The sequence below is a fragment of the Lates calcarifer genome, linkage group LG2, assembly GCF_001640805.2.
Source record: "Lates calcarifer isolate ASB-BC8 linkage group LG2, TLL_Latcal_v3, whole genome shotgun sequence".
In the NCBI taxonomy this organism is placed as follows: domain Eukaryota; kingdom Metazoa; phylum Chordata; class Actinopteri; family Centropomidae; genus Lates; species Lates calcarifer.
The window spans coordinates 7,424,947-7,450,906 of record NC_066834.1 but is presented as its reverse complement, the minus strand read 5'-3'; the positions used below and the strand labels follow the sequence as shown (position 1 = coordinate 7,450,906).

Sequence of the window (25,960 nt, the reverse complement as noted above, 5' to 3'; positions counted from 1 at the left end):
TTCTGTGCAGTAATGTTTTATTTCAACTATACATGCTGTGTTAAAAAAATCAACAAAAAATATCATGAAACAAAGACCATCATTATTATTTACACATTCACAGTACAACTTTACAACATATCTACACGCTCAAATACTCTGGAGATCATATATACAGCTGGCCTTGCATCGCCATGTTGCACAGTATTTAAATCAAAATTACATGACAAAATCCGGTTCATCTGCACATACACATAGCTCAGACTGTAATATAAAGGCTTCAATTTAGATTGCAACAGAAAGACCCAGTTCATATTGCAATGTACAAGGCAGTTGAGCAATGTATGTTGAATGTATGTTTTGTGATGTCAGTGTGCATGTGTTGAGTAGAAAAGAGAGCCCAAACACTGGTTAGATGACAGGCAGAAAGTCTTTACATACAATCATCACTTGTAAACAAAATGTGGCTTTGGGCTAAACAGGCAACTGATGCTCAAATAAGATTGCAGATGTCACCCAAATAATGTACCAGTTTCCAAGAGAAATGATCCCTCAGTCGTCCCTACTGGCCAATAGAAACAATTCCTGTCACTGCAATCCTGGGGGATTTACAGATTCTGTGTGACCGCCGCCCATGCCAACAGACGGCTTTCATGTGAACACTGTGTTAATACATTGGCTGTGGGCAGGATGTGCTGCATTGAGCCGACTGCTCCACAGTGCAAGGTCTAACCACCCTACATCCCACTGTCAAGAAAATACATTCACTGCATGGCACCTCTATGTGGTGGATTAACACCATACTTTTCAACACCGGCAGTAAAGGAGAAAAACCCCAAATAAATGTTTTTTGACTGTCCTTTAGTATGACTACCGTTCTTAAGTGGAGTGTTTGTCAGTCAATTTGTTTCCATGTCACTTCAGTTTAGATTAGGTAGTGATTTTCCAACACGTGTCCTGCTGAATTTCAAATTGCTTATATAAAAATTCTTTATATAGTATATGACAATAACATACAGAGGACCAATTGACAATGCCAATAAGATATACTGTAGTAGTTCATTTGGTGAATAAGGCACACAATGCACAGATTCAGGTTCACTTGCCTAAAAATATTTATAATCCATATTTATAGTATTTAAGTATATACAGGATCTTGTCATTCCCAGCATGACTCATTTGGACACATTGGTAAATGTTGTGTTGATTGTACACTGGCCACTCGCAGGAAAGCTGCACAGGGAACACGGCACGACAGATGACAGAGATGTTACATCCATGTATTGTTCTAGAGTCAGTTTAATATACCCTTAATAGGATTAATGTAGGGGGAAAGTTCTAATGCTCTCCTATTAGAGGACACAAATGTTTAATACAGCAGAAGTGCCCTGAAATGTTGAATTCATATGGGCTAAACCATTGGTGTTGCTTTAGTTTCATATGGTAAATTCTTTAAATAAAACAGCAAAACATTAAAAAGGCAAATAATTTTGTTCAAAATTCATTTATAGAATGAGATGAGAAATGTATGTTTTTTTTTTCTTAATACCACTGCTACATAAAGAAAGAAGTCTCTTGAACCACCAGTATAATTCCTAAAAAGGGGCAGTGGAGGTAACGGAGGTTTCAGTCCTGGAGAGAAGCATTTTTTCCCCCATGTATCAGTTTTAACAGTGCGTTTGGTTGCTCAAAACTACTTCTTGGCCTCTGTCTGCAATATAACACACACTCAAACACACACACAAGCAGATGTGCACACCAATACCAGGGGCTATCCCAGTCTGATAGAGAAAAAAATGCATCACAGACAAACACCTAGGTCTAAAACCAGTAGCAGCAAACATACTAAGTAATATTTCCCAGTGAGTTACAGAGGCCCTGTCCCAGTATTCACCCAGCCTGACCAACTTAACCTCAGCCTAACCAAATTACTAGAAACACCACAGAGTGACACAAAAATATGGTTTAGGCTCGCTTCAGATGGGTTCAAATAAGACCAAAGTAGAGATAATATTGTTGAAATGAAAGACAGTGACTTAGGTCTTAAACAGGTCTTAAGGTGCATCCTCTGGCATGTGGCAACTTGATTACTAATGAGGGTCTAATATGGGTGCTGCCTTTACACAAGTCTGCTTTCCAATCAACCAACACACACACACACACACACACACACACACACACACACACACAAACACATACATCTGCAGTCTCTCTCTGTTCGCTTGCTGCCTGATTCAGCTGTTTTTAGTCGCATGTATTTTAAGCAACACGCACACTATGGTTATTGATTTTCCTCTCCTCTGCCCCCAGCCATCTTACTAACAAAGGCATGGCCTACCTCTCCTCTCTGTTCAGTTCACATTAGTGGGAAGACAGTGCTCAAGGGCAGTGACAAATGAGACCCATTCTTCAAGTATTCCACTGTTTTTGACCTGGTACCACATGCAGAGACACTGTAGCAGCCCCTGCTGGTGTCCTAAACCTTGTACCTAATATGGGAACTGGCGACACCCAAGCCCAGATACAATGGGGAGCAGCAGATTCACCACCGTCCACTGTTCATATCTTGTGGCTACCGTGACAAGGGAGGGAGATGGAGACGTAGGGAGCGAAAATGCCCCAAGGAGTATCTTTGGCCACATGTGTGATTTTCCCTTTTTAGTGTGAGTGAATGTGCATATCATTTAAAGGGGAAACACACCTCAAGTCGATACACAAACACACACCAGGCCTTACCCCATCCATAGCCCCCCACAAGCCCTCAGGGCTCAAAACTCTACAGTCAAGGCCAAGCGCTCACTAAGAAGTGTCCATGCTCCTTTAATAACTGTACTTATTGACCACTCGCATCTGTGGAGTCTGTGGTGAAAACCCATTGGGTTTGGGGGGCACATCTGGCTTTAGTGATGGGGTCCGTTTGAGCCCTGTGCGAGGGAGTGAGCCATGCCCACTGTAGCTGCTCTGTCGGGATACAGAAGGTGGGTGGGCTGAATGCATTCCTGCCCCCATCACTCCACCATGGGAGTCAAGTCTGGAGGGGGGTGTTGGTGGCATGTAACCACCTCTGTTCATACTGTGTTGGCGAGACACAGACACCCCCATGGTTACCCCACTTGGTGAAGTGGATAAGGACTGCCTGTGAGAGGCACTCCGGTGGAGCTGATATCCCCCTCTTTGCCTCTCCAGGGTGCCCCCCATGCTCAGGCTGCCCGTTGGTGTGGTGGGAGTGGTGGGCATGGGCACATCAACCCTCTTGGTGGGGCTGTGCCTCGGCAGGGAGGAGGAGGGAGAGTACAGGGAAGCCTCACGGCTGGGCACCTTGGGGGGTACTTCAGTCAGTTCCTCCATGGGTTCCAGCGTGAGATGTTGCCTCGGGCGGGGCCCTGATCCCTCTTGAAGTATGGCCTTGGGGTTGGCCACAGAGTCATTGAGGTGTTTTAAAAGGTCATTTAGAGTATTTCTGGCATCCACAGACCTCTTCTGGTCTTTCCTACTTCCCCTAGAATCTGGGTTCTTCAGCTTCTTTTCAGACGAATGTGGCAGTGTATCATCTCCACTGTCAAGATTAGGGTGGTCATGTGTGGCATTGGGTAGGACAACTGCACTCGGGATGTGGGAGTGTCCCAGGGCTGGGTGAGGGTGGTGGGAGTTGGCATTGGGAGGAGCAGGAGAAGAAGGAAGAAACTGAGGACTCTTGGCTGTCGCTGATGAGTTGGACTCCTTACGGGGCCCACTGACCTTGCCCTGAGCCCTCTCCCACTGGTTTTTGATGGGCTGGAGGCCTTTCTGCTGAAGCACAGGTGTGGACTCGGGTGTAGGCAGGGCAGCCAGCTCAGGGGGCTGACAGCCTTCCCGCAGGATCATGGTCTTGGTGTCACCATTGGGTGTATTCAGGTCTTTGCCATTGCTCAGCAGATTGGTGTACAGCTTGGGAGAATCAATGTTGGTTTGGTACTCCTAAAAAACATCACAATAAAATCAGAATAAGATTAGACACAGTTTCACATCTTGTTCACTCAATTCTACCCAGACTTTCATTTCTGGTACTATTGGAGCTTTTCTTATGGCTGTACCTTTACAGGACTGTCAAAGAGGCCATTGAGCTTCACAAAGCTTCCAGTGGAGTCAGAGCACGATGGCGCAGACTCTGCATCCTTGTGAACACGTCTTGGCTTACGAAGGAATGAGTCTCGGTAGCAGAAAACAATCAGACCAGCCAGGAGGGCACCCATGAGGAAAGCAGCAAACACGCAAGTGATGAGGATGTTCATGTGGACCATCTGGTTGGTCTCACCTGCTTGGATATCCCACACACCTACAAAACATTGAGGTATTGGTTAACTCCCTGGTGACAAGAGTCTAAGTGCTCAGTGAAGCGTCCTTCCCCATTCAACGGCAGAAATGTGCATGTTTGTGAGCGAACACAACCATGCATGAGTTTCTGCTTTTATACCCCCCCTCTCCAAATACAAGATAGCGACAAAAAATTCAATAAATACTGACACATTTCTACTGATCTAAACCCAGATGAAGACGAAGTATGGTGAAAGTTGGCAGAAGCTGTTAGGTACCCACATCCATTTCACCATCTATAAGGAGCAGTGTTATGTTAGTTCAGAAGGGAAACCATAAAGTGTTGCCTTGATCCATGTTCCATTAGAGACGCTTTGTCATGCGTTTAACTGGTACCAAAGGGTTAGGAGTGGACTCTTATCTGGGATAGAGAGCCAAATCAATCTTTTCGCACAAGAGATCAACCAGCAGGAAGTTGGTCGGAGTAAAGAGAAGCAGTGTTTGCCCTCCAGGTGTTGAGATAGCTGCTACTTTACTGGAAGTTTGTTAGTAACCACAGACATTGAAAGAGTTAGTCATCTACTGTGCAGCCACAATAGTGATGTGGCAGAGCAGGCCCAGTCAATGATCTACCAGCCAGGGTAAACTGTTACTATATCTAGAGTTAAAGAATTTATAGTGGCAGAGACAGAGGCTAAATCTAAACAAAAGATTATAAAGAAACAATATGAAAACAGTAAGTGAATGGTTTAATGAACAGAAAAGTGGGAATAAATAATTCAAAATAAAGACAGAAAGAACATAGGAAAATAAACGAGAAAACAATGGTAACATAAAAATATGTATAGCAACATAAATTATGTATGAAAATACACATTTGAAAAAGAAAGACTAAAATCTAAAATCTGCCATGTTATCTAATAAAAACCTTTAGTAGCTGCCATTGCGTACATGTATGTCTTTGCATAGCTAAACCTGTGTGTGGATACAAATTTGTGTGGCTTAATGAGAGTTGTGGGCAGCTATCAGATCAGGCTGTATGCAGCATGCTGGCTGCCTCCCTGCGGGCCTTACCCTCATGCCCCCCTGGGATAGAGTCTAAAGAATGGGAGGTGGCTGGGTCATCCTGCAGCACAAAGCCTGAGCCGTAGAGCTCTGGACCAGGCCCAGAGCTGGGGCTCTGAGTGGGTATGAGTACTGGGGGGTGTATGGGCCCACTGGGCTGGACAGTGACTGGCGCAGATGAAAACTCCATGTCTGTGGTAACAAACAAACTGTTAACAAACTGTGCAGATGTGGGTAAAGCATTCTGTTATCATCCCAGTTAGTACGCATGGGCAATGTGTCATTTTCAAGGTTAGTGTCTGAACAAATAATGAATAGACTTTATCAAAATTTGCAAAAATGTTGTGTTTCAACATTCAAAGACAAACATGAGCATATTTTTGTTTAGACAATTTGGGGAAAAAAGAGAGGATACTGAGGATCAAAGAGGAGTTGGTACACAACAGTAAGGATGCCAAAGTATGAGGTGGTTGGGCATGCAAGAGGGAGGAGGAAGTGATGAGTGAAAAGGAAGAAGTGAATCTGTGCTGCGACAGAGCACCGATGTTGCCAGGAGGATCTGTCGTTTGCGACGATGAAAATGAAGCGGGTGACACTGGCATTCAGGAGGTGTTTTGGTAAGAAAAGATGAATGGTGGCAGTGGTGGAAAGACAGGGTTGGAGATGCTGAACTCAAGGAAAGAAACCATTTGAGTAAAAGATCAAACTAACCAGAGGTAGGATCGCCAAATGATTTGTAATCTGGCGCTGAAGTAGTGCCCAAAAACGCTAAAAGAATTAAAAGGACAAGAAATCAGTATAAGGGAATTCAGAAGTAAAAACTAAAAAAATAATAAAATCCCTGAGAGACACTAAGAGTGCAGTTTACTGGGTTTAACAATGAAGATATAAAGCACTCGCTAGCAGTGTCCTTTTCTCACTGTAGTCACTGGAGGCCCTCTGGTTCTGATCGATACTGAGGTTCAGCCCGGGTCATGTTTAGTTGGTACAAATGAAGGGGTGGACGTTTTAAAGGTAAGATCAGTAAAGGCACATTTTCTGGCCATCAGCTATCTTAAGACCTCTACCATTTGCACCAGCTGAGCATGATCCTTGATTGTACATGTCCATGTTTCTGCCTCGTGGGCAGCATTAGTTACAGGTGGCCATGTACTGTATGTAGATGTGTGTGTTAATACTGCACATAGACTCAATGTAAGGGCAAGTTACTGGAGTGGTTACTGGTGTGAGTGTGCAGGCTCATGGTGTGTGTGGAGATGAGTTTGTGTTTCATTTGCGTCAGTGTGTGTGTGCGTGCTTGTATCTCAATGTGTGTATGTCTGAGGATAGATGGCATGGCATGGAGATGAGATCCGTACCGTGACAGTCTCCCAGGTGGGCAGTGTTTCCAAATTCAACATCCTGCTCATATCCAGTCCTGAAAAGAGAGAGAAAAGGACATAGATAAACAGAGATTAATCACAAAGCTGCAAAGAATTCTTATTATCCCATTTTTCTCATCTGTCATATTTGCACTTCATATTGCAGCTGGGACTAGAACTTACAAAACACCAGGCGGTATCCTCTCACAAGCTCCATGAGGTTTCCAGCCACAATAAGGATCCCTTGATGCAATGCAGGACCTGGGACCACACAAACACACACACACACACACCATCAAACGCCAGGTTTAATCATTCTGGAAAGTGCAGTATAATCATTTGTGACTGACTGAACATTAACCACGAGGCATAAGGCGATGCTGTTATCATTCCCTTTATGACATTTACTGAAAAACAAAACAATAAAGTCACAAACCTATGACCCATCGTACCGAGCACATTTTAACCCCCATTGCGCACATTAGCACGTCACTTACTTGTGGCAGGATGAGTGCCTTTCACAGCGACTCAGGGGAATACGGATGACACAGCTTGAAAAGGCCACATATAGGCTGTGTGCGTCTTTGTCCACGTGCAGCGAGAGGACACGCTTGTCATCCTCACGGTTAGACAGGCACCTGGAAAGGGGAAAGAGAAACATGATCAGAGGTTTATCAGATAAGTCTGTCTACTGTTTCAGTCTCAGCAGATTTAATCACTTGTTAGGTGGAGAAGTCACATACGGCTTTTTCTCACAGTTTAACAGGATTTTAACCTCTTGACACATGGCAGCCTGCGTGTTCACATCCACGAATAAGCACACACAAAAAAACAATCATGTACTGTGCATGCACAGAAAGCAAACAGACACTTCTGTCATCTGTGTCAGGAAGCTTCACTTTAAGAGTTGCTGACTCCTCAGCCAGGAGACAGATGGGGAAGAGAAAAAGAGAACAGAACAGACAGAAAGAGGATGAAAGGCGCGTGTATCCCTACTTGGCCCTGTTGAAGACGTCTATCTCCTCCAGAAGCAGGCTGTCATTCAGGGACACAGAGGTGGTCTTGGCCAAAACCTTGAGGACAACACCTGACTCAGCCCCGATGAACACCACTGTGTAGTTCTTGTGGGGTCCTGCTTCATTGTCCACAGCCAGCGCTGTCAGCCTGTACCTTCACACACAGCAGGGAGGCATGTGTTACACACAGTAGGGGTTATTCCATTCAGAATAGGAGAGGAGATTTGAATACATAATCACCTCTGCTCTTGAGTTACTAAAGGTCAAACTATTTTTTTACTTCATCAATAGCATTTGTATCAGCCTAGAGAAATGCTTCAATATTTATATCCCCATGTGTGAAAAATTTGAATCAAAAACTTTGTCAGATTCTGAGTCTTCTTTACTTATTCAGATTCAGACATTTGCACTATTTTATTTCAGCAAAGTTCTTGTAGAGCTGCTTCTGATTTAACACTGGCACATTTTGTTAAAATGAAAAAAGGGCTTTGTAGAAAAATGTTTCTATTCCTCAAAGTAAGGCATTCAGAAAAACAGAAGTTCCAAAACTCGGGTATTGCACTGGCACCATCATCAAGACCCATTCCTCATTTACTCTTCTGTTTACCTGACGCGTGTCTTGGTAAACCAAGGCTCGTCCCCGATGGAAGGCACAGCTGTGTCCATGAGGGGGTGGGACTTGATGAACTGCAGGGTATCATCCGGGAACTCTATGGAGCTCTTAAAGGACGCAGCTGGACCATGACCTGCACAGCACCCGGGTCTAGGATAGAGGGTGCACACACACACAGACACACACACAGAGGGCAAAAGGTCAAAGATCAGCCTATACGATCACACACCAGAGACTAATAATAATGTGTATTGAAATGGATGGAAAGTGCAACAAGACGGTGGGGGGAGAGGAGCAGGTGCTTATTAGGATCACAAAAAAGGCCTCAGCTGGAAACATAAAATATACATATGCATGGTTATCCTCCATCAATGATTTACCGGGGTAATGAGGTGCTTCGTGGACTTTGTGTTTTGGACACAGGGCAGGGCTACAAATATACGTGCTGACTGTAAACGGGTTAAATATGCAACGCGTCTAATTATTCCAAATTAATTATTTAATCACCAGCAGATGGTAAATGTGTGTGCTGGGTCAAAGCTAATAACCTGGTCCCTTACTAGTGAAAAAGATTTGATTTCACTGGGTTCAACTTGGACAAAGAAGGGTTAAAAAAGGGGTAAAATGACAGGTGGTAAACAGCTGCTGAGTCAAGTGTCACCTGCTCAAACGAAGCCAAAGAGAGCCAGGTTCAGATCTGAATTTCTCGTTTAAAGCTCTTTTCTAATGTGGTGCCTTTTTTGCCTTCTTCTATGCTTCAGAAGGGTTTTTTTGAGCCACAGAAATGTTAAATCCTTACCGAGGTTTAGGCAGCTTCTCCTCTGGATACGGGGTCCACACAGAGTCTGGAGTCTTCTGCTCTTTGAACCGGCCCCAGAATACTTTCTCTATGTCAGCCATGGAGAAGGCACACACTGCTGACCCTGGGATACTGTGGAGAGGTATACCATTGTAATGTCCATGTTTGACTCCTAAATTTCTTATTTCTGTCCTCTGCATTGGCTAATTCAGCAGCTAACAGCAGCCATTGCTCACCTGTTCATCTGTGTGGTAAACACACCCACCACAGAGGGAACTCCATTGATGTTGATGATGTCAGTAATGGACTGAAGCACATCAAAATAGAAAAAGGACTCCCCTGGCACAGAGCAGTTCAGCCTCGCCTTCACAAAAGACGTCCAGTGCTTCTCCAGCACCCGCTGTGACCCACCAACGTCATTCTTACAGATCCGGGCCACACGGGAATACACAACCTGCGAGGAGCAGGGGTTGAGGCGGGTGGAAGAGGAAGAAAGCTGAGTGAACGTCACTAAAAACACTTCAACGCACTGAATAATGCATCCCTCCATCCTGTAGCAACTTGGCACAGACGACTTAACAAACACACAGTCTCATCTTTGGCTTTGCATGTGGAGATTGTTCCCCCCTGACTGGAGCACACATTTAAAAAACGAACACATCCAATGGCCTTAACTGGCCTAATGCGGCACAATGTGAATGTGTGTTTGATTGCGCATATTACCAGGGCTTAGATTATAAATGAAGTGTGTGAAGCAGTCGAGTTAGACAGTTTTAATAATTTACCAATGCAAACCTCCATCAGAGGCCAGGTGTCACCCCAGCATTAGTAGGGCTGAAATATTTATTAGCTGGTGGCTGACGGGAGGATGCCGGCTTCCTGCAGTTCGGCCAGACCAACTCAGGGATGAGGCCTGGTCAAATCTGAAGTTGGCCTCAAACATAGAACATCCTAATGCCCTCAGCATGTGTACGTGTGTGTGTCGTAGGAGGAGACAGACACACGGCGAGCAATCTCTGGGAGACAAATCCTCTCACTGTGTAATGGTTTTACATTAGCAGAACATTCCCAGCAAACACTGGCTGTTGAAATTTCTCCTATATTCTAATGCGATGTACTGTCATCGCCTGAATAGGCCCCATTACTACTGAGGCCATTTATGGCAGGAATGCATCCACTGAGGGAGGTGTAAGCCTTTTTTTTGGATAAAGGCCTGCATCCTGTATCTGTGCAGAATATGTAATGCATTATAAACGGCAGGTGCACTGTCTTACCTTGCCCAGATTGCTGTGCTCCACTGCAATCTCTCGGTAGAAAAAGTACACATAATTCCCATACTCTGCTGCGTGCAGGAAATGAGGTTCTGAGGGAGAGACAGAGGCAGAGAGTTGAAGTGTATTTCTGCACCGTCACCACCACTGTGCATGTTGAATTTTTCAGGGATTTGTACAAGGCTGTATATGACTGGGGGTGACCTAGATTGCCTGGGAGAGAACAGGCCATATCCCCACGGAGTTTGGCAAGGCGGGAGTGCTCTGTATCACTCCACAAACAGTTGACAGCCACGTACATACATGCACCACGCAAAGGCACCACAGGCATTTGGCTGGGTGGCAGGTAGACTCGTGTTATCTCCAGGAAAGTGAGATGATGGAAAAGTAAAGATCGAGAGTGATGAAGAGCCACTCGCTTACCTTTAAGCCATTTGGAGTCATATTTGATAGTCCTCAAAGCTGATCCATCACCCATACTGCGATAGATGACAGAATCACTGGCCTGGAAGTCAGCTACAGTGGCAGAGTACAGCTTTCCCTCTAAAAACGAAACAACAAAGGGGCACAGTCACCAAAAACTAGGATGCACTGCTCTTCAATGCTTTGTTGTTTCTCCTCTTTTATAAGGCTTAATTGGCTGAGTTGTTATCGCTGCAGGCACAGATTTTACCGTGGCAAAGACACAGAGGTGATAATGAGAGCATAAGTAGGAACACATTAGTTCTTCTTCGGCAAGACTATGGGTGTGCGTGGGCGGGTGTGTGTTTGACCCTTACCAGCAAAAAGGGCAACGTTGGTTTGCTTGGAGTCAAACGGGCACCGTGCCAGTCCATTGATCTCCTCTCCATCTAACTCTAGGTTATCCAGCTGTAGGGAACACAACAATCACCCACACATTAAAGAGGGTTTGTCAAGGGACACCATGAAAACAAATACACACAGACAGAAACACCAGCATGCACATGAATCAGTCAAATGAATCCAGTCAAATTTATTTAAAAGGAAATTGAAATAAAGGGTGTGTTACCCAAATTACTCGAAGGACATTCACACAACAATAGATTTTGTGTGTGTGTGTGCCTTTGTGCACATCTGAGCATGCAAGCTTTAACTTTTTCAAAGTGCCGTGGCAGGCCCAGGCAATGGATACTGACCCTGTAGTATCTGCACATGGGGTTGAAGCCGTTGGTACCACAGATGAATACCAGGTCGTCGTTTCTGGGGACCAGCACTTTGATGAAGTTGTGGCACTCCTCCTGAAAACAGACACGACATGGGAGAGCGCTTTGAGAGGCAGCCAGCATCACTTGCAGTCTATGTCCGTGCAGTGGAACATAAAACAAAAAAGGTGTGAAGTGAATGTTTTTTTTTATACGTACTCTGCGTTTTCCCTTGACAGCACACATGTCTCTGTCAGTTTGGCCCGATCGCCACGTTAGTTTCTGTTTAAGAAAAAGAAAAAAAATAAGACACATGCACAGCACAGTAAATACACGCATACACTCTCACACAGTCACTCACACACACACAGTCCTCCCTTTTCCAGTCTCTCATTTTACAACCTGTCCAGTTTGTGATGAATGGCTCTGTATTTTCTATGGAGCCCTTTTAGTGTTTGGGGATTGAGAGAGCAGCTTGTGGCGAGAATCTTACCCGGTAAGGAATGATCTCATTCCTGTAGGATTCTCTCAGACTGACAAGGTACACCTGATCTCTGTGGACAGACAACAACAAAACACACAGCTCAGTGACACAGCACAACCAGGAATACGTGCACAGAGAATATAATCAAGGTTTAACATTTTCAATTTTTCTGTTTTGAAAATAAAAATCTGAGCATCCTCTATGTGGTTTAGCCATTTCTTGTATTTTATTCACATTCTCTCTGGTGGGACTCTGGTGCACAATCAGCAGCTCATTTGCATTGTTTTCTTATGTTTGCTGTTTATTTTACATAATGAGAATATTCTCTGAACTGTACCTGTCATTAAAGAACCTTATGTACTGAGAACTATGGTTTCAGCCTCTTCTTGCAAGCGGAAACAATAATATAATATAAATAATAATATAATATAAAATCTAAGAAGAAATTGGTATAAACTAGTCTTCTTCTCAAAAATGGGGTAGTTTTCTGTCAAAACTTGTAAAAACTGAAAATGATGAGACTAAAACATATAATATAATACATAACTTATGAAACTGGCTGTTATATACAACCACTTATTGTTCTGATTATACGTCAGTTATAAAAAAGTCATAAAACCAACAAGGATCAGATTTTATAAGCCCACAGAGAGGAACATTTTGTTTCCCTTTCACTTAAACACATGTGATGACCCAAAAACTGGCAATAGGAGGATCCACCTGACAACAGTGATACATTTGGTGGTGATTACAGGGGCTCCAGAGCTGAGAGTTTTATACTGTAGATGTCGAGGTGATTTCCTGCTACAATATTTGTGCTGGCAGTCAGATTAATCCCAGTGCCCATAAATACCAAAAAGACATGTAAAGATGCCAAGAAATCCCTGACAGAGCATCAGGCCGGGATGATAGACGCCTCTCCTGGATCAATAGTGGCCATATACATCAGATGCAGGCCTAGTAGCCACAGAACCAATAATACTAAGAGCTTTTTACCCCCCCTTATGCCACTGTTTACCTGCCAAGGAGCGACTGAGTATATTGGTGTGGGGGGATGTGTGAATGAGAAAGAGAAACAGACAGAGATAGCGTGTGTTGAGTTTTACCTGCCAGCAATGAACAGTGTGTCCTGTATCTTGGTCATCAGCTGAAAATCAAGGCGATGCTGTGACTCATTGCCAGAGGGCCTGCCTCTGAACACAGGGTACCTCCGTGAAACTGTGAAGACATCACACACATGCTGTTAATGGGAAACTCGTGGTAGAAGCAGACGCTCTTACACGGATGAGCCACACTCACTTCTTGCTACATTTAACACAACTGTACGGATTAGGCGTTCTGTGAATGTGTTTGATACAAATCCCCCTGCAATTGCTAGTAATGGCACAGTACAAATATCTACTGTATGTTCTGTACAATTATATCTGTGGGTCGCTGTGTTGTGTTTGTGTTAGATAATGGCTGCCTATGTCAGCACATCTCTTCTTCTTCCAGTACATCACAGAGATGAAAATGAAATCCACTTAATACCACAGCTGACCATAGAGCAGATTGATTTTATTACTATGGATATGGCATGCTAGAGACTCAACTGCTGACAGGACTAGAAGTGGGAGGCTGCCAGTATTTTTCTTTATTCTATGTGTGTTAGGCCTAACAACATAGCGGCTTGTGTGAGGAAAACGTGCACATTATGGATAGTTGTTGACCTTTTTTGGGGGATTTTGCTGTATTCATAATATCTACCCCCATCTCTGCTGACTTCATTTGTGTGCGCATACTCACAGTGTGCGTCAACGATGTCGAGGGGTATAATGTCCTCGGGGAAGCTGACTGCGAGGAGAGTGCGTGAGGCTGTCAGCAGCAGCAGCAACAGCAGCTCACTGAGCAGAAGCGCAGCTCTCTGGCCCATGGCTGCTCACAGACGACACTTCCTGTTTCACACTAGTGGAGTTGTTACCTGTAGACACACAAAAGGTGCGCTGTTGTTGCTTCAGATGTAACACATTTCATACAATATTTCACCCACTGCTGCAAACTGTAGTCTCATGAACCACATCCAAACCCTTTGTTTAAGTCAGAATGATGAAAAAGTAAAATTTCTGCAGTGACTTTTTTTTGGTTTGTTGTCACTACACACTGTGTTAGTAAAATACAAACATAATGCTCACATAGTGCCCTCTCTGGCTTATTGATGACTGAGCACTCAGTGGCAGTGCTTGGCGTTTCCCCTCTACCTCTCCCTGCATCTGCTGTCTAAGGGAAGGTCAGCCAACTGACCGGTGGGGTGTCTCGGTGTGTGTTGGATGCAGCGGAAGTCCACTCTGTTAGAAGCGTGGCAGGCCTGCTGTCTCTGTACATCTGTGCTTCAATTGGTTTGTCCTGGGCCAGGCTCAACACTAATCAGCACATTGCAACTTCATCACCATCACCAGTGTAGCCTCTGCTCTGACCTTAGCTGACTTCTATTAGCGCTCTGTTGGCTGTTATTGCTCCTGCCTTTTCTTGGGGCTGGTGCGCTTTATTGCAGTGATTCACTCATCTCTGTGTTTGGAGGATCTAGTCGTGCACAGTTGTTTTGACATCATAGTAATTTTTGTGGATAATAGTTTGTTCGGGATCTGATTGTAGACATGATACACCAGAAACTACACTGGTAATAATTTATTGTGGGAGTGGCAGGGGTTTAGTGTGTATGTTAGTGTGTTGAGGGGTGCTTTAGAGACAGACTGCGTCTGTGCATATTAATGATCGGTGTACATTCAAATATTTATAAGGCAAACAAATTATTCATGCAGGCAAAGCCTGAACGGATATAAACAATTTACCGGGAGACGTCACACAGGCAGAGGGATGGATTAGCTGGGAGCACACTGGGATACACAAACACACACACATACACACGGCTGCACATACATAATCACTCTTTCAAATGGTGTAATGCAAAGACTGATGCATGTGTGCGCGCACAAGCACACACATAGTATTGACTCATTTTTCAATTAGCCCCAAAGCACACCTGCTCCAGTGCTGTCTGTGAGCCCTGCCTGCCAAGCCATTAGTGCTTTGATTGATCCACACAGGAAGCATGGCAGATCAGCAGCCAGCAAAGGCAATCTATGGACTTAACCATATCACTGAAGCCATGTGAGAACTTTGTAGCTCTAAATCTGGTCACTTTCATCTTGTAATAGGCTGGACAATTTTGAAATAATGCCCGCAGGCGCTTTAAATATTTCCAAACTTTTAGTTTAAAACACTAAACGAACCATAACACACATGGTTGTCAAGTAGAAAATGAGGCCTTTACCTGACAGCAACATTATACATCAACCAGTGTATGTGACTTACATAACATATGAACTGGCTACGCTGACATTACATGTTGATATCAAGCTTTTTTCCCAGACACTAATAACCCAATTTTGGCCTGAACAGTTACTGTATGATGATGTGTCACTAAAAAAGAATGAAAGTGGGGGTGAGATGGAATCAGAGTAATGTCAGCGTGTTTTAGTCATCAACCCTGTGTAATCATGGCTATTCAGTACTCTGTGGGATACTGGGGCCCTTTTAAGAGCAATGTCATTATGACTGAGTAATGCAAGGCCTGGACGAGACAGCACTTCATCTCAATTAGTCCACTTAATAGTTAAATCATGGGTTTAGTGTTTTGACAAAATAAATGGATTGTACGAGGGCCAAAAGATTATATTTCAATAACAGCAAACGTCAATGATGCTAGAGCCGTCACCACACTCTAACCTAGATACAAATGAATCTCTGGACACAAACGATCTACAGATCTATGCACACACGCTCCCAGATCTATACAGAAAAACAACTGTCAGCAGCTTAATCTAAACGAGAAGTGATGATACTGCTCTGCAAAAAGAGATGGTGGTGTTCCTTAAAAGCATCGCAGCTATTTTTTATTACCTGGTTCAGACGCTGTCGCACCAAGAAATGTGCTGTGTTAAAACCCAAGCAATAAATTGCTGAGTTTCTAGGAGAAGCCGGGGACAGGAATAGATACCTAACGCACAACAATAGAAAAAAAAGAAGAGCTATGAAAGGTAAATAAACTCAGCTCGGCATTTCAATTCTATAGTGCTATCATACAGGCTGCAGGCTGTGCTTCCAGCCAAAACTTGGACACGTTCACAGGTAAATCATTTCCTTGGTTGTCAGACTTTAGAGTCCTGCTCTGTATCGCCTCTTCATAAGCACACACATTCGCACCACTTTTTCCCCTGCCATTCTCCCTCACTAAACAATCGAGGAGAAAAATACTCCAACCAGAGGCAGAAGCTCGGCTCTGATCTCCCATGATTCCTTGCATGGTAATAGCCATACCGCGCAGGCGAAGGCTTTCCTCAGAAACTTTAATGTAAAACAGAAACAGAAGACATCCAGAGGTCAGCGATCTAAAATTACTCCTCAATCTCTAGTGAGCCCAGCATGTTTTCTATTGACTATTCCTTTGCACTCTCTTGTTCCTGCCCTCCAGTGTGTGTTTGTGTGTGTGTGTGTGTGTGTGTGTATGTGCATGCATGCACATGTAGGCCTCAACAAGCCTAGAAACGCTGGGCTTGTCACGCAACTCAGTGCCATTCAGCCTTGCCTCACTCTACCTCTGTTATTACAGGCTTTTCAGTGTCCTACAACCACGCACTTTCCCCACTGATGTTGTTGGCTCAGGCCCACGGTGTTAAACACGGGTAGGGAGGAAGGGGGATGGGGTCTGGTGGAATACTTTTTCTACTGATGGTGGGTGTATGGGGTCTGTAGCCCAATTCTGGTAGTTACGGCTGAAGATTTAGTGCTCTGAGCTTAAAATGACAGATTAACACATATTTTCCTCTTAGCTGTGCTTTCACTGGCATATGTCAGCCATAACCTCTCTTCTACTGCAACACAGAATGGATGTGTTTTTGCAGGGAAGTCCTACTGGGAGGAATTGGGGCTAATAAAAGGATGGCAAACAACAGTGGTGCGTGAGTTTTTGTAAATTGTGTGTGAATGTAATGGGTGGATGTAATCCCAGCAGAACAATGGCTGCTGCTGCTTGGGGCTGTTTGACTTGTCATCTAGCACCATATTGAACTGTAAACCTAACAGCACAGGAAATCAGATAGCCCAGGAGTTTGGTTTCAGGCATTTCACTCCTCGCACTTGTGTGTACGTATGTCTAAATGCATGTGTAAGCACGGCGTGGCTGTCTGTCCAAAACAGGATACATCCTCTAACATGGCTGTCTCAACTCTCAACTGTGGCTCTGAGAAAGTAATCAAGATGCAGCCACACAGGACAGTGAGTCAGCCAGATGATTAGAGCAGCCACCACACAGGCCCAGAAATGATTACTACTCCTTTTCCCACTTCAGTAATAACCACTACCCTAAAGGATCATTTCTGAGGGGCTTGGTTGGACTTGTTGCTTCAGAGATTTGGCAGAAGGAGAGGGCTGTGCCACTCTAAACCGAGCTTTCCTCCCTTTCTTCTCTACCTTGGCGAGAGGAGGAGTGAAACAGGAGAAAGGCTGCTCTCAGCAGTAGTTCTGCTATAGTAGAGCACAAAGGGGCTGAGCTGCAGGTGTGACCAAGAAACAAAAGGGGCTTTGGGCAAGTCAACACAATAGAGCCCCACCCCCGGTCAGTGGACCTATGTTCAGGAGAGCTGTTCTGGGGGCTCCTAAAAGGGGGTTCAGAGGGAACAAAGCGAGCTATATAAACATCTTGACTCCAAATGCTGCACACAGGGTCAAACATCTATCACTCAACCAATTGAGGATTGGACAACATAATTTCCGTGCAGCAGTTTAGGGAAACCATGAGGCTGTAAAGGGTTAACACTGATCACTGTATGGTTTAATGGCGGTTGTTCCGGGGTTACAGCTGGCTGTAGTGGAGGTTAACGGTGGTCGTTCTGGTCGCTGAGTTCTGACCCCATGGCCAGTGAAGCGAAGTGAGACACACCAACCAGCTGTGCTGTCAACGAACCCACAGCTGGTTCTGATGTTTGACCTGGCTGGAGTGAAGTGCTCCTGCCAATATCAAGTTTGCAGTTTTAGTAACTAAGCTTGGGGTTGTCCTTTTTCTCAGACACTAGAGATTTTCAGGGAAATGCACACACATCTGTTGTTTTGAAACAAATCCACTCTGTCTTTCTCTCTGTAAAGAAACTGTACTGGTTTGAGAGAATGGCACCAATAAATTTTCCACCAAAAACAGACTAAAATTTAACAAGCGTGTACACTTTTCCTTTCCTTTTCCAACTAATATAGCACACCAGGTTAGTCTATATTGACAACTTTAGAATATGCTCCTGTGGTTTATCTCTTTTTGCTCTTTCTTAAATAAGACACCACAAAACAAATCCTAAAACGTCTATAACACTCACACCCACAATTCTCCTCATTAAACAGATGTGCCATTCTGTTATTTCTCTTTAATACTATTCCCTAATTGCTTTTCCTTCATTAGCTGGTAATTTTTCAAGTTTTTTTGCGTGGAGATCTTCCGCTCCTTTCCTTTTGCGCACACAATCCATTGCAGCAGCCCGGGCTCCAGTGCTCGCATTGTGCGGACTGGGGCGTAAAGGCATTCAAGTTTTATCCGTGGTAAATCTTTTCAGACCCCTTTAGTCCACATGTAGGACTCATACAAAAGACAACAAAGACGCGGGGGGCAGCGGTGGAGTGACAACAGTGATGGGTGCTGCGTTTAACTGCCTCCACAGCACTTAATGCATGCACAGGGCTGGGCTTCCGTGCAGGTCTGCCTCCTAAGAGGTTACGAGCGCTTCTCCGATTTATTATACAATATAAGAATGCAATAATGAAATTGGGAATACATTAAATAAATTAAGAAGCATTAGTGAATGAGCAGTCAACAACATTTAAGTCAAACTACCCATCCTATCTGTCTTTTATTATTTAATACAGTGTTTTCCAGCATGGTCCGTCCAATCCTGGGGAGGTTATCTTTACTTCAAGTTGATTTTTGTGAAGCCGAAATGTCAGAAAACACTTAAATTCACGACTTGAACCATTTAACACTCATTGGATCGAAAAACAATAGAGACGAGCTACTGTAACTGAAACTGTAGCAAAAAAGGGACACTTCTCGGCACAGAAGGTGTGTAAAAGGACTACAATGGCGTGGCTCGGATTTGACTGTCGGTCAGTCACAATCTATGTTTACATCTCTGTTTTTAAAAAATGATGCATTTTACTTTGAAATGTAAGCACTTGATTCCCCTTTACGGATTGTGTTCATAAAGTAGCTCTCCGGAGAAACCGGCAGTGATATGCTCTTTATTCAATCCAAGATCCATCTTATACAACTCGGGGAGTGTACCCTAAAAATATCCTACATCAATAATTAAAAATCATTGAGGACACCTACCTTGAGAATCCGAATTCACTCATGAATTGGGCAATCCGACTGAATGTCATATTCCTTTGGTAAATCCATTTAAGAGAAAACACCCAACATGTAATATTCCTGTAATTTTTCGCTCCATCCGGACCACACTTTTCTCTTTTATCCAGTTGCGCACAGATCTCAGCTCCGCTCGCCACATAAGAGCATTTTGATTCTGCCTGCTCTGTCTCCGTCCCCGGGCCCCTGCGCTCTGATGACTGATCTTCAAAGCTCTGCCACGACCACACAGCCCCCCTCCCTCATACGCCAAATACACCAGCCCCCTTCCACTACTATTAACTTTGGAAACCAAAGGGAAAAGACATAAACATTAACGACGCGCTATCCTTACTGCGCCGCGCTCTGACTTAATGCACAATCATTGATTTAATGCTGATTTCAGAGTAAGAGAGGGCGTGCGGACCGATGGAGCGCATGATATGGCACCTATCCACCGGAATAAAACAAATCCTAGATTTACGCAAAACTCTTTTCTGCGCTTCTTCTTCTGATAATCCAAACAGGCAATTTTCGCATAACTCTGAGTTCAATAATGATAAACTGTCTGACGACGCCACTATATAACTTACAGAGTATAAAAAAGATCAGTAAACTGCTTCACAAAAAAGAGATAACCAGACAATTTAGATTTGGTTTATTCTCCTTTACGCCGCTTTATTTGCGGCATAGAAGCACTTCCGAGCTGGACAGATACAGTAAATGTTGCCAGTCTTACGAGGAATGAATGAGTAATATATTGGATTAAAGCATTAGTAAAAATAGTCCGAACCTGAACTATTTCTGTCCTGCAACCATCAGTTTTGCAGAGCGGCATAGCGACGTGGTCAGAAGAAATATTTTGTTTCCCAGAAAAGACTTCTCCTGTCTAGTTTTTTTCCCCTTCGACTTTCACTGCATAATGCGGCGCAATAAAGTAAATCCACGTTGCTGCAAGGAACTCACCTCATCTGAATTGGTTATTTTGTATCCTTTTTTGTTGCCGTAATCCAAAGAAAATATTGTGCGCGTCGTAGTGAATCAACTTCTCCTGGCTGAGAGAAAAACAAACTAATGCACGGCAAATGGTGTAATTCGACCCGTGCTAAGTCAATCCATCCAGAGAGGGATCCACAGCCTACCAATAAGCAGCGCTCTTGCTCCAGTCCCTCCCCCCACCATCCATCTCGCCTCAGTTTGGTTCGAGCTTCTCTCTCTGCCTTGCTCTGGCTTCCTTTCTTTCCTAGAGCCCGGAGAGAAAGAAAAAGCGACCCCCCTCCCTCCCTCGCTCCCTCCCAGTTCTCCTCCTGTGTGACCCCGTATTGCCTGCCCTTCTGTTAAACCCCATCCCCCAACTCCAAGTCAGCAAGAGCGCCTAGTTAAAATCATTTCAGCTGAGTTGTGTCAAGCTACTGCTTAGTAAAACACAGCTTTGGAAATGTTTGGATTTTCAAAGAGAGATGGTTTAAGCACAAATACCCCTCTGCTTCAGCACAGTATCAAGTTGATCATGCCTTTAAAAGTGTATTCTCTCCACTGACAAAAAGTAAAAGTTTTATTGGTGAAAATGACACTTACTTCAAATATTTAACATTCAGAACATTTTACAGATATTCTACAAAACTCTTTTGTCTGTTCAAATACAGTTTTTTTGGCAAAACAAATACTTTTTTATTGCTACAAACATCACTGTGTGCCAGAGAGAAACTCTGAATCACTATAGGGATGTTAAATTACCCCTATCCAGTGTTGTTTGCCGGGTCTATACATAGGCATTAGGCATTCTGCATGTGTATGTAAACATCAGTGTGAGTACATGTTCTCGTATGCATGCGAAGCTCAAGGCGTCATCGAACGTGGCAGGTCATTCCAGCCAGGTTTGCAGGGCTGGACAATGGAGGCCCATTTGCACCCCATTAGAGAAGCAGGTTAGCAGATGTGTGTGAATCTCTTCCACATGAACATCTTCACCCACTCACTCACACACACACGCGCACACACACACACACATGCTCCTGACACCCCCCATTATGAGCTGAGAAAGTGGGATCTGCATCTCAATACTTGCACAGGAAACACTAGTTTGCACTGCTGATCTGCCTGATCCCGGTTTGGCACTTTGTGCATGTTGTTGTCTTCGCTTGTCCCTCACTCGTCCCACTGTCTTTTTTATTTGAAGATACTACTTCTTGAAATCCGTCTCTTCACTTGACAGAATGTTCCTTTTTCCTCAGGCCCCTTATAGTTCTCCATTTTTTCTTCAATCTCACCAGGGTTTTCTCAACTGATAGATTTTAGTCTGTCATTTGTGGGACTTTCCTTTCCTTTCTGCCTGTCTCTCAAACTTCAGTCTAGCCACTCAAATAGGTGTGTTTACATGGAGCCAAAAAATGTCAAATTTAATCAGTTTGAAAGCCCAAACAGAATAAAAATACTCCATATAAACATGTCAGACAGAATAAACAGGCCCACATGAATGAAATTCCAATCCTTCATCTTGACATAGATGATTTTAATATCTGCTACCAAGCTTAACCGCTCCTCTGTGGAGAGTTTGTTTTTAAGGCAAACTCTTAAAGGACGGAACAGACGCCTGGATGGGTTAGGGAGCTAATCAAACACGTGCTGCAGAGATAAGATAGCCATTGACAAATGTATGACGTATTTGTCAGTTTTGCGCATGTCACACAGATGTCCTGATTAAATGTGCTAGCTCACTACAACTTATTAAACGTCATATAAACAGTTGACCCGAAGTCTTCAATTGGAATGATTTCAATCAGACTGAAAAAACATGTGCATGTGACCACAGCTAATGTTTCTGTCAGTCCTGGTCAGTCTGTGTGATGCCCCAGTAACCTGTGGGGACTGAATCAGCACAAGCAGCTATTATTGTGGGAGAGGGAGGAAGATGGATGGATCAATGTGTCAAAGACTTGCAGACATGCAGCTACTGAGTGGCAGGATGGGTGAATAGATATATGGATCTGTGGGTGTCTGGTGATTGGTTGAAGTATTGATTGGTCTTTTATCCAGTGAAATGACAGTTTTACTGGGAGTGTAATGGCAATGTGACACCATTTCATTAGGTTTTAATGGGTTTTGGTGCATGATTGTTGGCTTTAATAATTCTTAAACTGCTTGTAGCACATTATTTTGCAACTTAAAATGAATTATTACCAATGCAAGGCAATTTATTAAAGGATAGTTCACACACTCTCCATGATTTTACAGTGTACTTACACATATGACAAACTATATGTCCCCTAAATATACCACTCTGTAATGGAGAGATGATTATTTAAGGAGGATATTGAAAATGAGGAAGCCAAAACACTTGTTGAGTGCATTAATGTTTTGATTGCCTTCCAAAATCCTAGCTTGAAAAAAAGTGCCTTTCTGAACAAATCACATAATTGAGTCATTGGAGAACAGATGATTAAATGGAGACATTTACAAACATGGCAGTGAAGCAGATGGATGAATGACAAAGGTCTATGAGTCTGAGAGTATGCTTGGACTGATAGTGGGAACTGGCAGATGAATGTATTGATGGAGGGAGATGGAGAGATAAATGATGGAAGAGCAGACTGATATATGTGGAAGGTGGGGGTAGACATTGGACAGAAGGCCTGTGCTACCCCTAAAGCCTGATATGCTCCCTTGGGGGTCCTGCAGTGTGTAGGTCAACCCCAGGGGGCGTGTGAGGGTGGGCCTTGGGGTGCAGAGGAGAATGTGAGGGCTTGGCCCTAGGTTGGGCCTACCAGAGAGTGCACCACCCGACACTCCCTTATTTACTGCCTGAAATGCCGGTACAGATGGCCATGTGTCAAGGATGGGGGACTGCAGGCTTCAGGTTGGGGCGGAGGCCAAACAGGGAAAGAACCTTAGGGTTGGATGATTTAATACAACATCACCATTTCCCACCTTCTAATCAGAGGACTTGAGAATATCCCTGCAGAGCAAGTTAAGGGGACACGTCTCGAGTAACAAACGGTACAAAATTAAAAGCTGTCAAGTTGAATTTAAACATGTCAAAGACAGCCCAACTGACTAGAGCATTACTGTCATAATGAGCCAAGCAAAAGAAAATCAAACATGTCTCTGCTGTGAGTGGTCCAGTTTTCAGAACTGATGAAATGACAGTAAGCGCATCAGTGGTGTGCTAACTAGGAGAAAAGGTTGTGGGCTTTTTGCTTGGCACTGAGTGTTCTATCAGATGGCTGCATCTCAGGGTGGAGGCAGTCAGGCCTGAGCCTCCATGGTGACCTCTGATTGATTAAGAGGCCGTTTCTGGCACTCAACTGGCCTGGGGCACCATTTGTCACCTGACTGTGCAGTCCTGTTGAGAAGCTTTTGTGTCTTCCAATCTACATGCAGACCTTTTCTCTAAATCCCCAACTCAGCTGGATCCACTAGGGCCACCCATGTCAAAAATCTGTTCACTCACTCTTGTGTCCAGCCTTTTGGATTAGAGTAAACACCAAATGGTATGATAAAACATAACAAAATTAACTACAAATAAAACACGTTCTACAGAAGTGTGATCAAACTGCATATGTCTCTAGCTATTTTTTAAAGTTGATGAAAGCAGGTGTTGGTATACCTTGAATGGAAAGTCTCACAGAGTGGGAATCAATGCTAACATTAGAAAGCTAGGCTAACTAGCTAAAGAGCACTTGGGACCTCCTAAATGTTGTAAAGGGACAGGTGTCCTAAATTGCTAGTAGTATGCAGTCAATGCTACATATTTCACCTTGTTGAAAAGGGGAACCAAACTTGTATCAATTTTTATAGGTTTTACAGGACTATGACCTGCTCCAGTCAACAGTACACTACAGAAACTGACAGCACATTGCTAGCAATGCCAGCCCGTAAAGGTCAGTCACCTGCTGCTATGGGAAACACTCAACCAGAGAAATGAGGCTTTGACTCTGTTTCCAAAAATACATCAGAAAACTGTTAAGAATACGGAGAACCATATAGCATTATTATAATAAGTTTCCTAACAGAGAAAGTGAGCATAATTCAACGAGCAGTTCATAACTGTTTGGATTCAAATGTCAAAGTTATTTTATTATGACTCTTTATGTGAGCTGCACGTCACAGATGGTAGATTTGATGATTATGCCATGCAATCTACTTCATCAGCTGCTTTTATAGAAAATATGTTTTAACCAAAGGTCAGAGAAAGGTGACAAGTTTTATAGCTGACAGTTTAATACAGCGACTGGAGGTGGGACTGAAACATATATCAGTAATTTGCAGTGAAATGACCTGTACTCTGTTTGCACATATTGCTCCTTCACCTTCCTTTTTTATGAGATTATTTTGTAGATGAGGGCAAGAGGGAAGGAAATCTGTTTTGTCATAACATGTTTTCTCTTCTAAATTTAAAGAAATTACAGAATCTAGTTTGCTTTGATGCGGTCCTGATGACTGCCATATTTACTCAAGGAAATGCACAGAAAGGTATGAAATAAATTCTGATATAACGTAATTGTGTTTATTAGAATTTTCTTGGAGAAAATGAGAATGCTAATCATATTCATAGCCAGTGCTGTGGGTAATTTGCAGCCGGCGATAAGCTGCCATATCAATGTGAACTGCAGATGATTGAGTGACACACATGACATTTTCGACTCATTATTTATTGATCCCATTTCAGTTCCTATCTAAATGTTTTAATCTGCCCGGCTATCGTAGAGCTCACGTTGGAGAAATGAAATGCTTCTGGATTTGAGCTGATGCTGACACAGTTACCCTCTGTCTTATGTATGAAATGAATGACGATGTGTCTTGCAATGCCACCTTGGCACCAATTAAGGATAGTGTCCTAGCCCAGGCCTACCACTGACATTCACTTGGTGTGGGAGGGAGTCCATCATTAGGGGGCAAAAGTTTTATTACTTCCGATAATGATAATAAATGGTTCCTCCCACACACCGTGCCCTTCATTACTGCATTGATCCCATAACATCTCTGTTAAAATCTATCACTGTAGCCCTGTTAATGAACGCTCCAAACATAGCAGTCAACTACGCAGATGATCCAAGACCTTGTCACGTTCTCAGTAATGAAGTTAATGAGCCAAAAGAGAAGTCAACATTTTCAGGAAGGAAGGATATGACTTTATTTAGGTTGGAAGAGGATAGAAGCAGGATTTAGCAGGCTGAGGTTGAAGTGTGAACAGGAAAGGAAGAGCTACAGAGGTTGCTCTGTTCACACGCTCTGAAGTATGGGTCTATTCTTGTGTGTGTGTGATCTGGCTGGTACACATACGTACACAGACATGCACACAGACACACACATGCAGACAGGTGCTGTGTGTGGTACCGACTGTCTGGTGAACAGCTGTGAGTGGGAGCTTGTGCTGGGCGCGGTGGGAGGTAGCTGTTGCATTCTCCGACCTTACCACCGGACGCAGCATTTGACACAGATGGACAGACAAACAGACGGACGCACACAGTGGGCAGCTGCGAGGTGCCATTCA

At 43.7% G+C, this 25,960-nt stretch overlaps 1 protein-coding gene across 5 annotated transcripts; it reads right to left on the bottom strand.

The window, feature by feature from the left end:
* On the bottom strand, positions 1 to 20,745 carry sema6dl (sema domain, transmembrane domain (TM), and cytoplasmic domain, (semaphorin) 6D, like). 5 transcript variants are annotated; one of them, XM_018683597.2, is made up of 20 exons: positions 20,434 to 20,745; positions 13,830 to 14,004; positions 13,151 to 13,262; positions 12,054 to 12,114; positions 11,780 to 11,842; positions 11,555 to 11,656; positions 11,177 to 11,267; positions 10,821 to 10,940; positions 10,401 to 10,489; positions 9,363 to 9,580; positions 9,127 to 9,258; positions 8,322 to 8,477; positions 7,695 to 7,868; positions 7,196 to 7,336; positions 6,882 to 6,959; positions 6,696 to 6,754; positions 6,049 to 6,105; positions 5,347 to 5,529; positions 4,053 to 4,294; positions 1 to 3,936 (listed from the first exon to the last, which is right to left on the bottom strand). In XM_018683597.2, exons 2-20 carry the CDS (start codon positions 13,954 to 13,956, stop codon positions 2,800 to 2,802), a joined length of 3,342 nt encoding a protein of 1,113 aa, XP_018539113.1. In that variant the 5' UTR covers positions 13,957 to 14,004; positions 20,434 to 20,745; the 3' UTR covers positions 1 to 2,799. The 5 variants fall into 5 exon arrangements, with proteins under 5 accessions (XP_018539113.1, XP_018539114.1, XP_018539116.1 ...); XM_018683598.2 differs by lacking the exon at positions 20,434 to 20,745 and adding an exon at positions 19,453 to 20,400; XM_018683600.2 differs by lacking the exon at positions 5,347 to 5,529.
* Between the last annotated feature and the right edge of the window lie 5,215 nt (positions 20,746 to 25,960).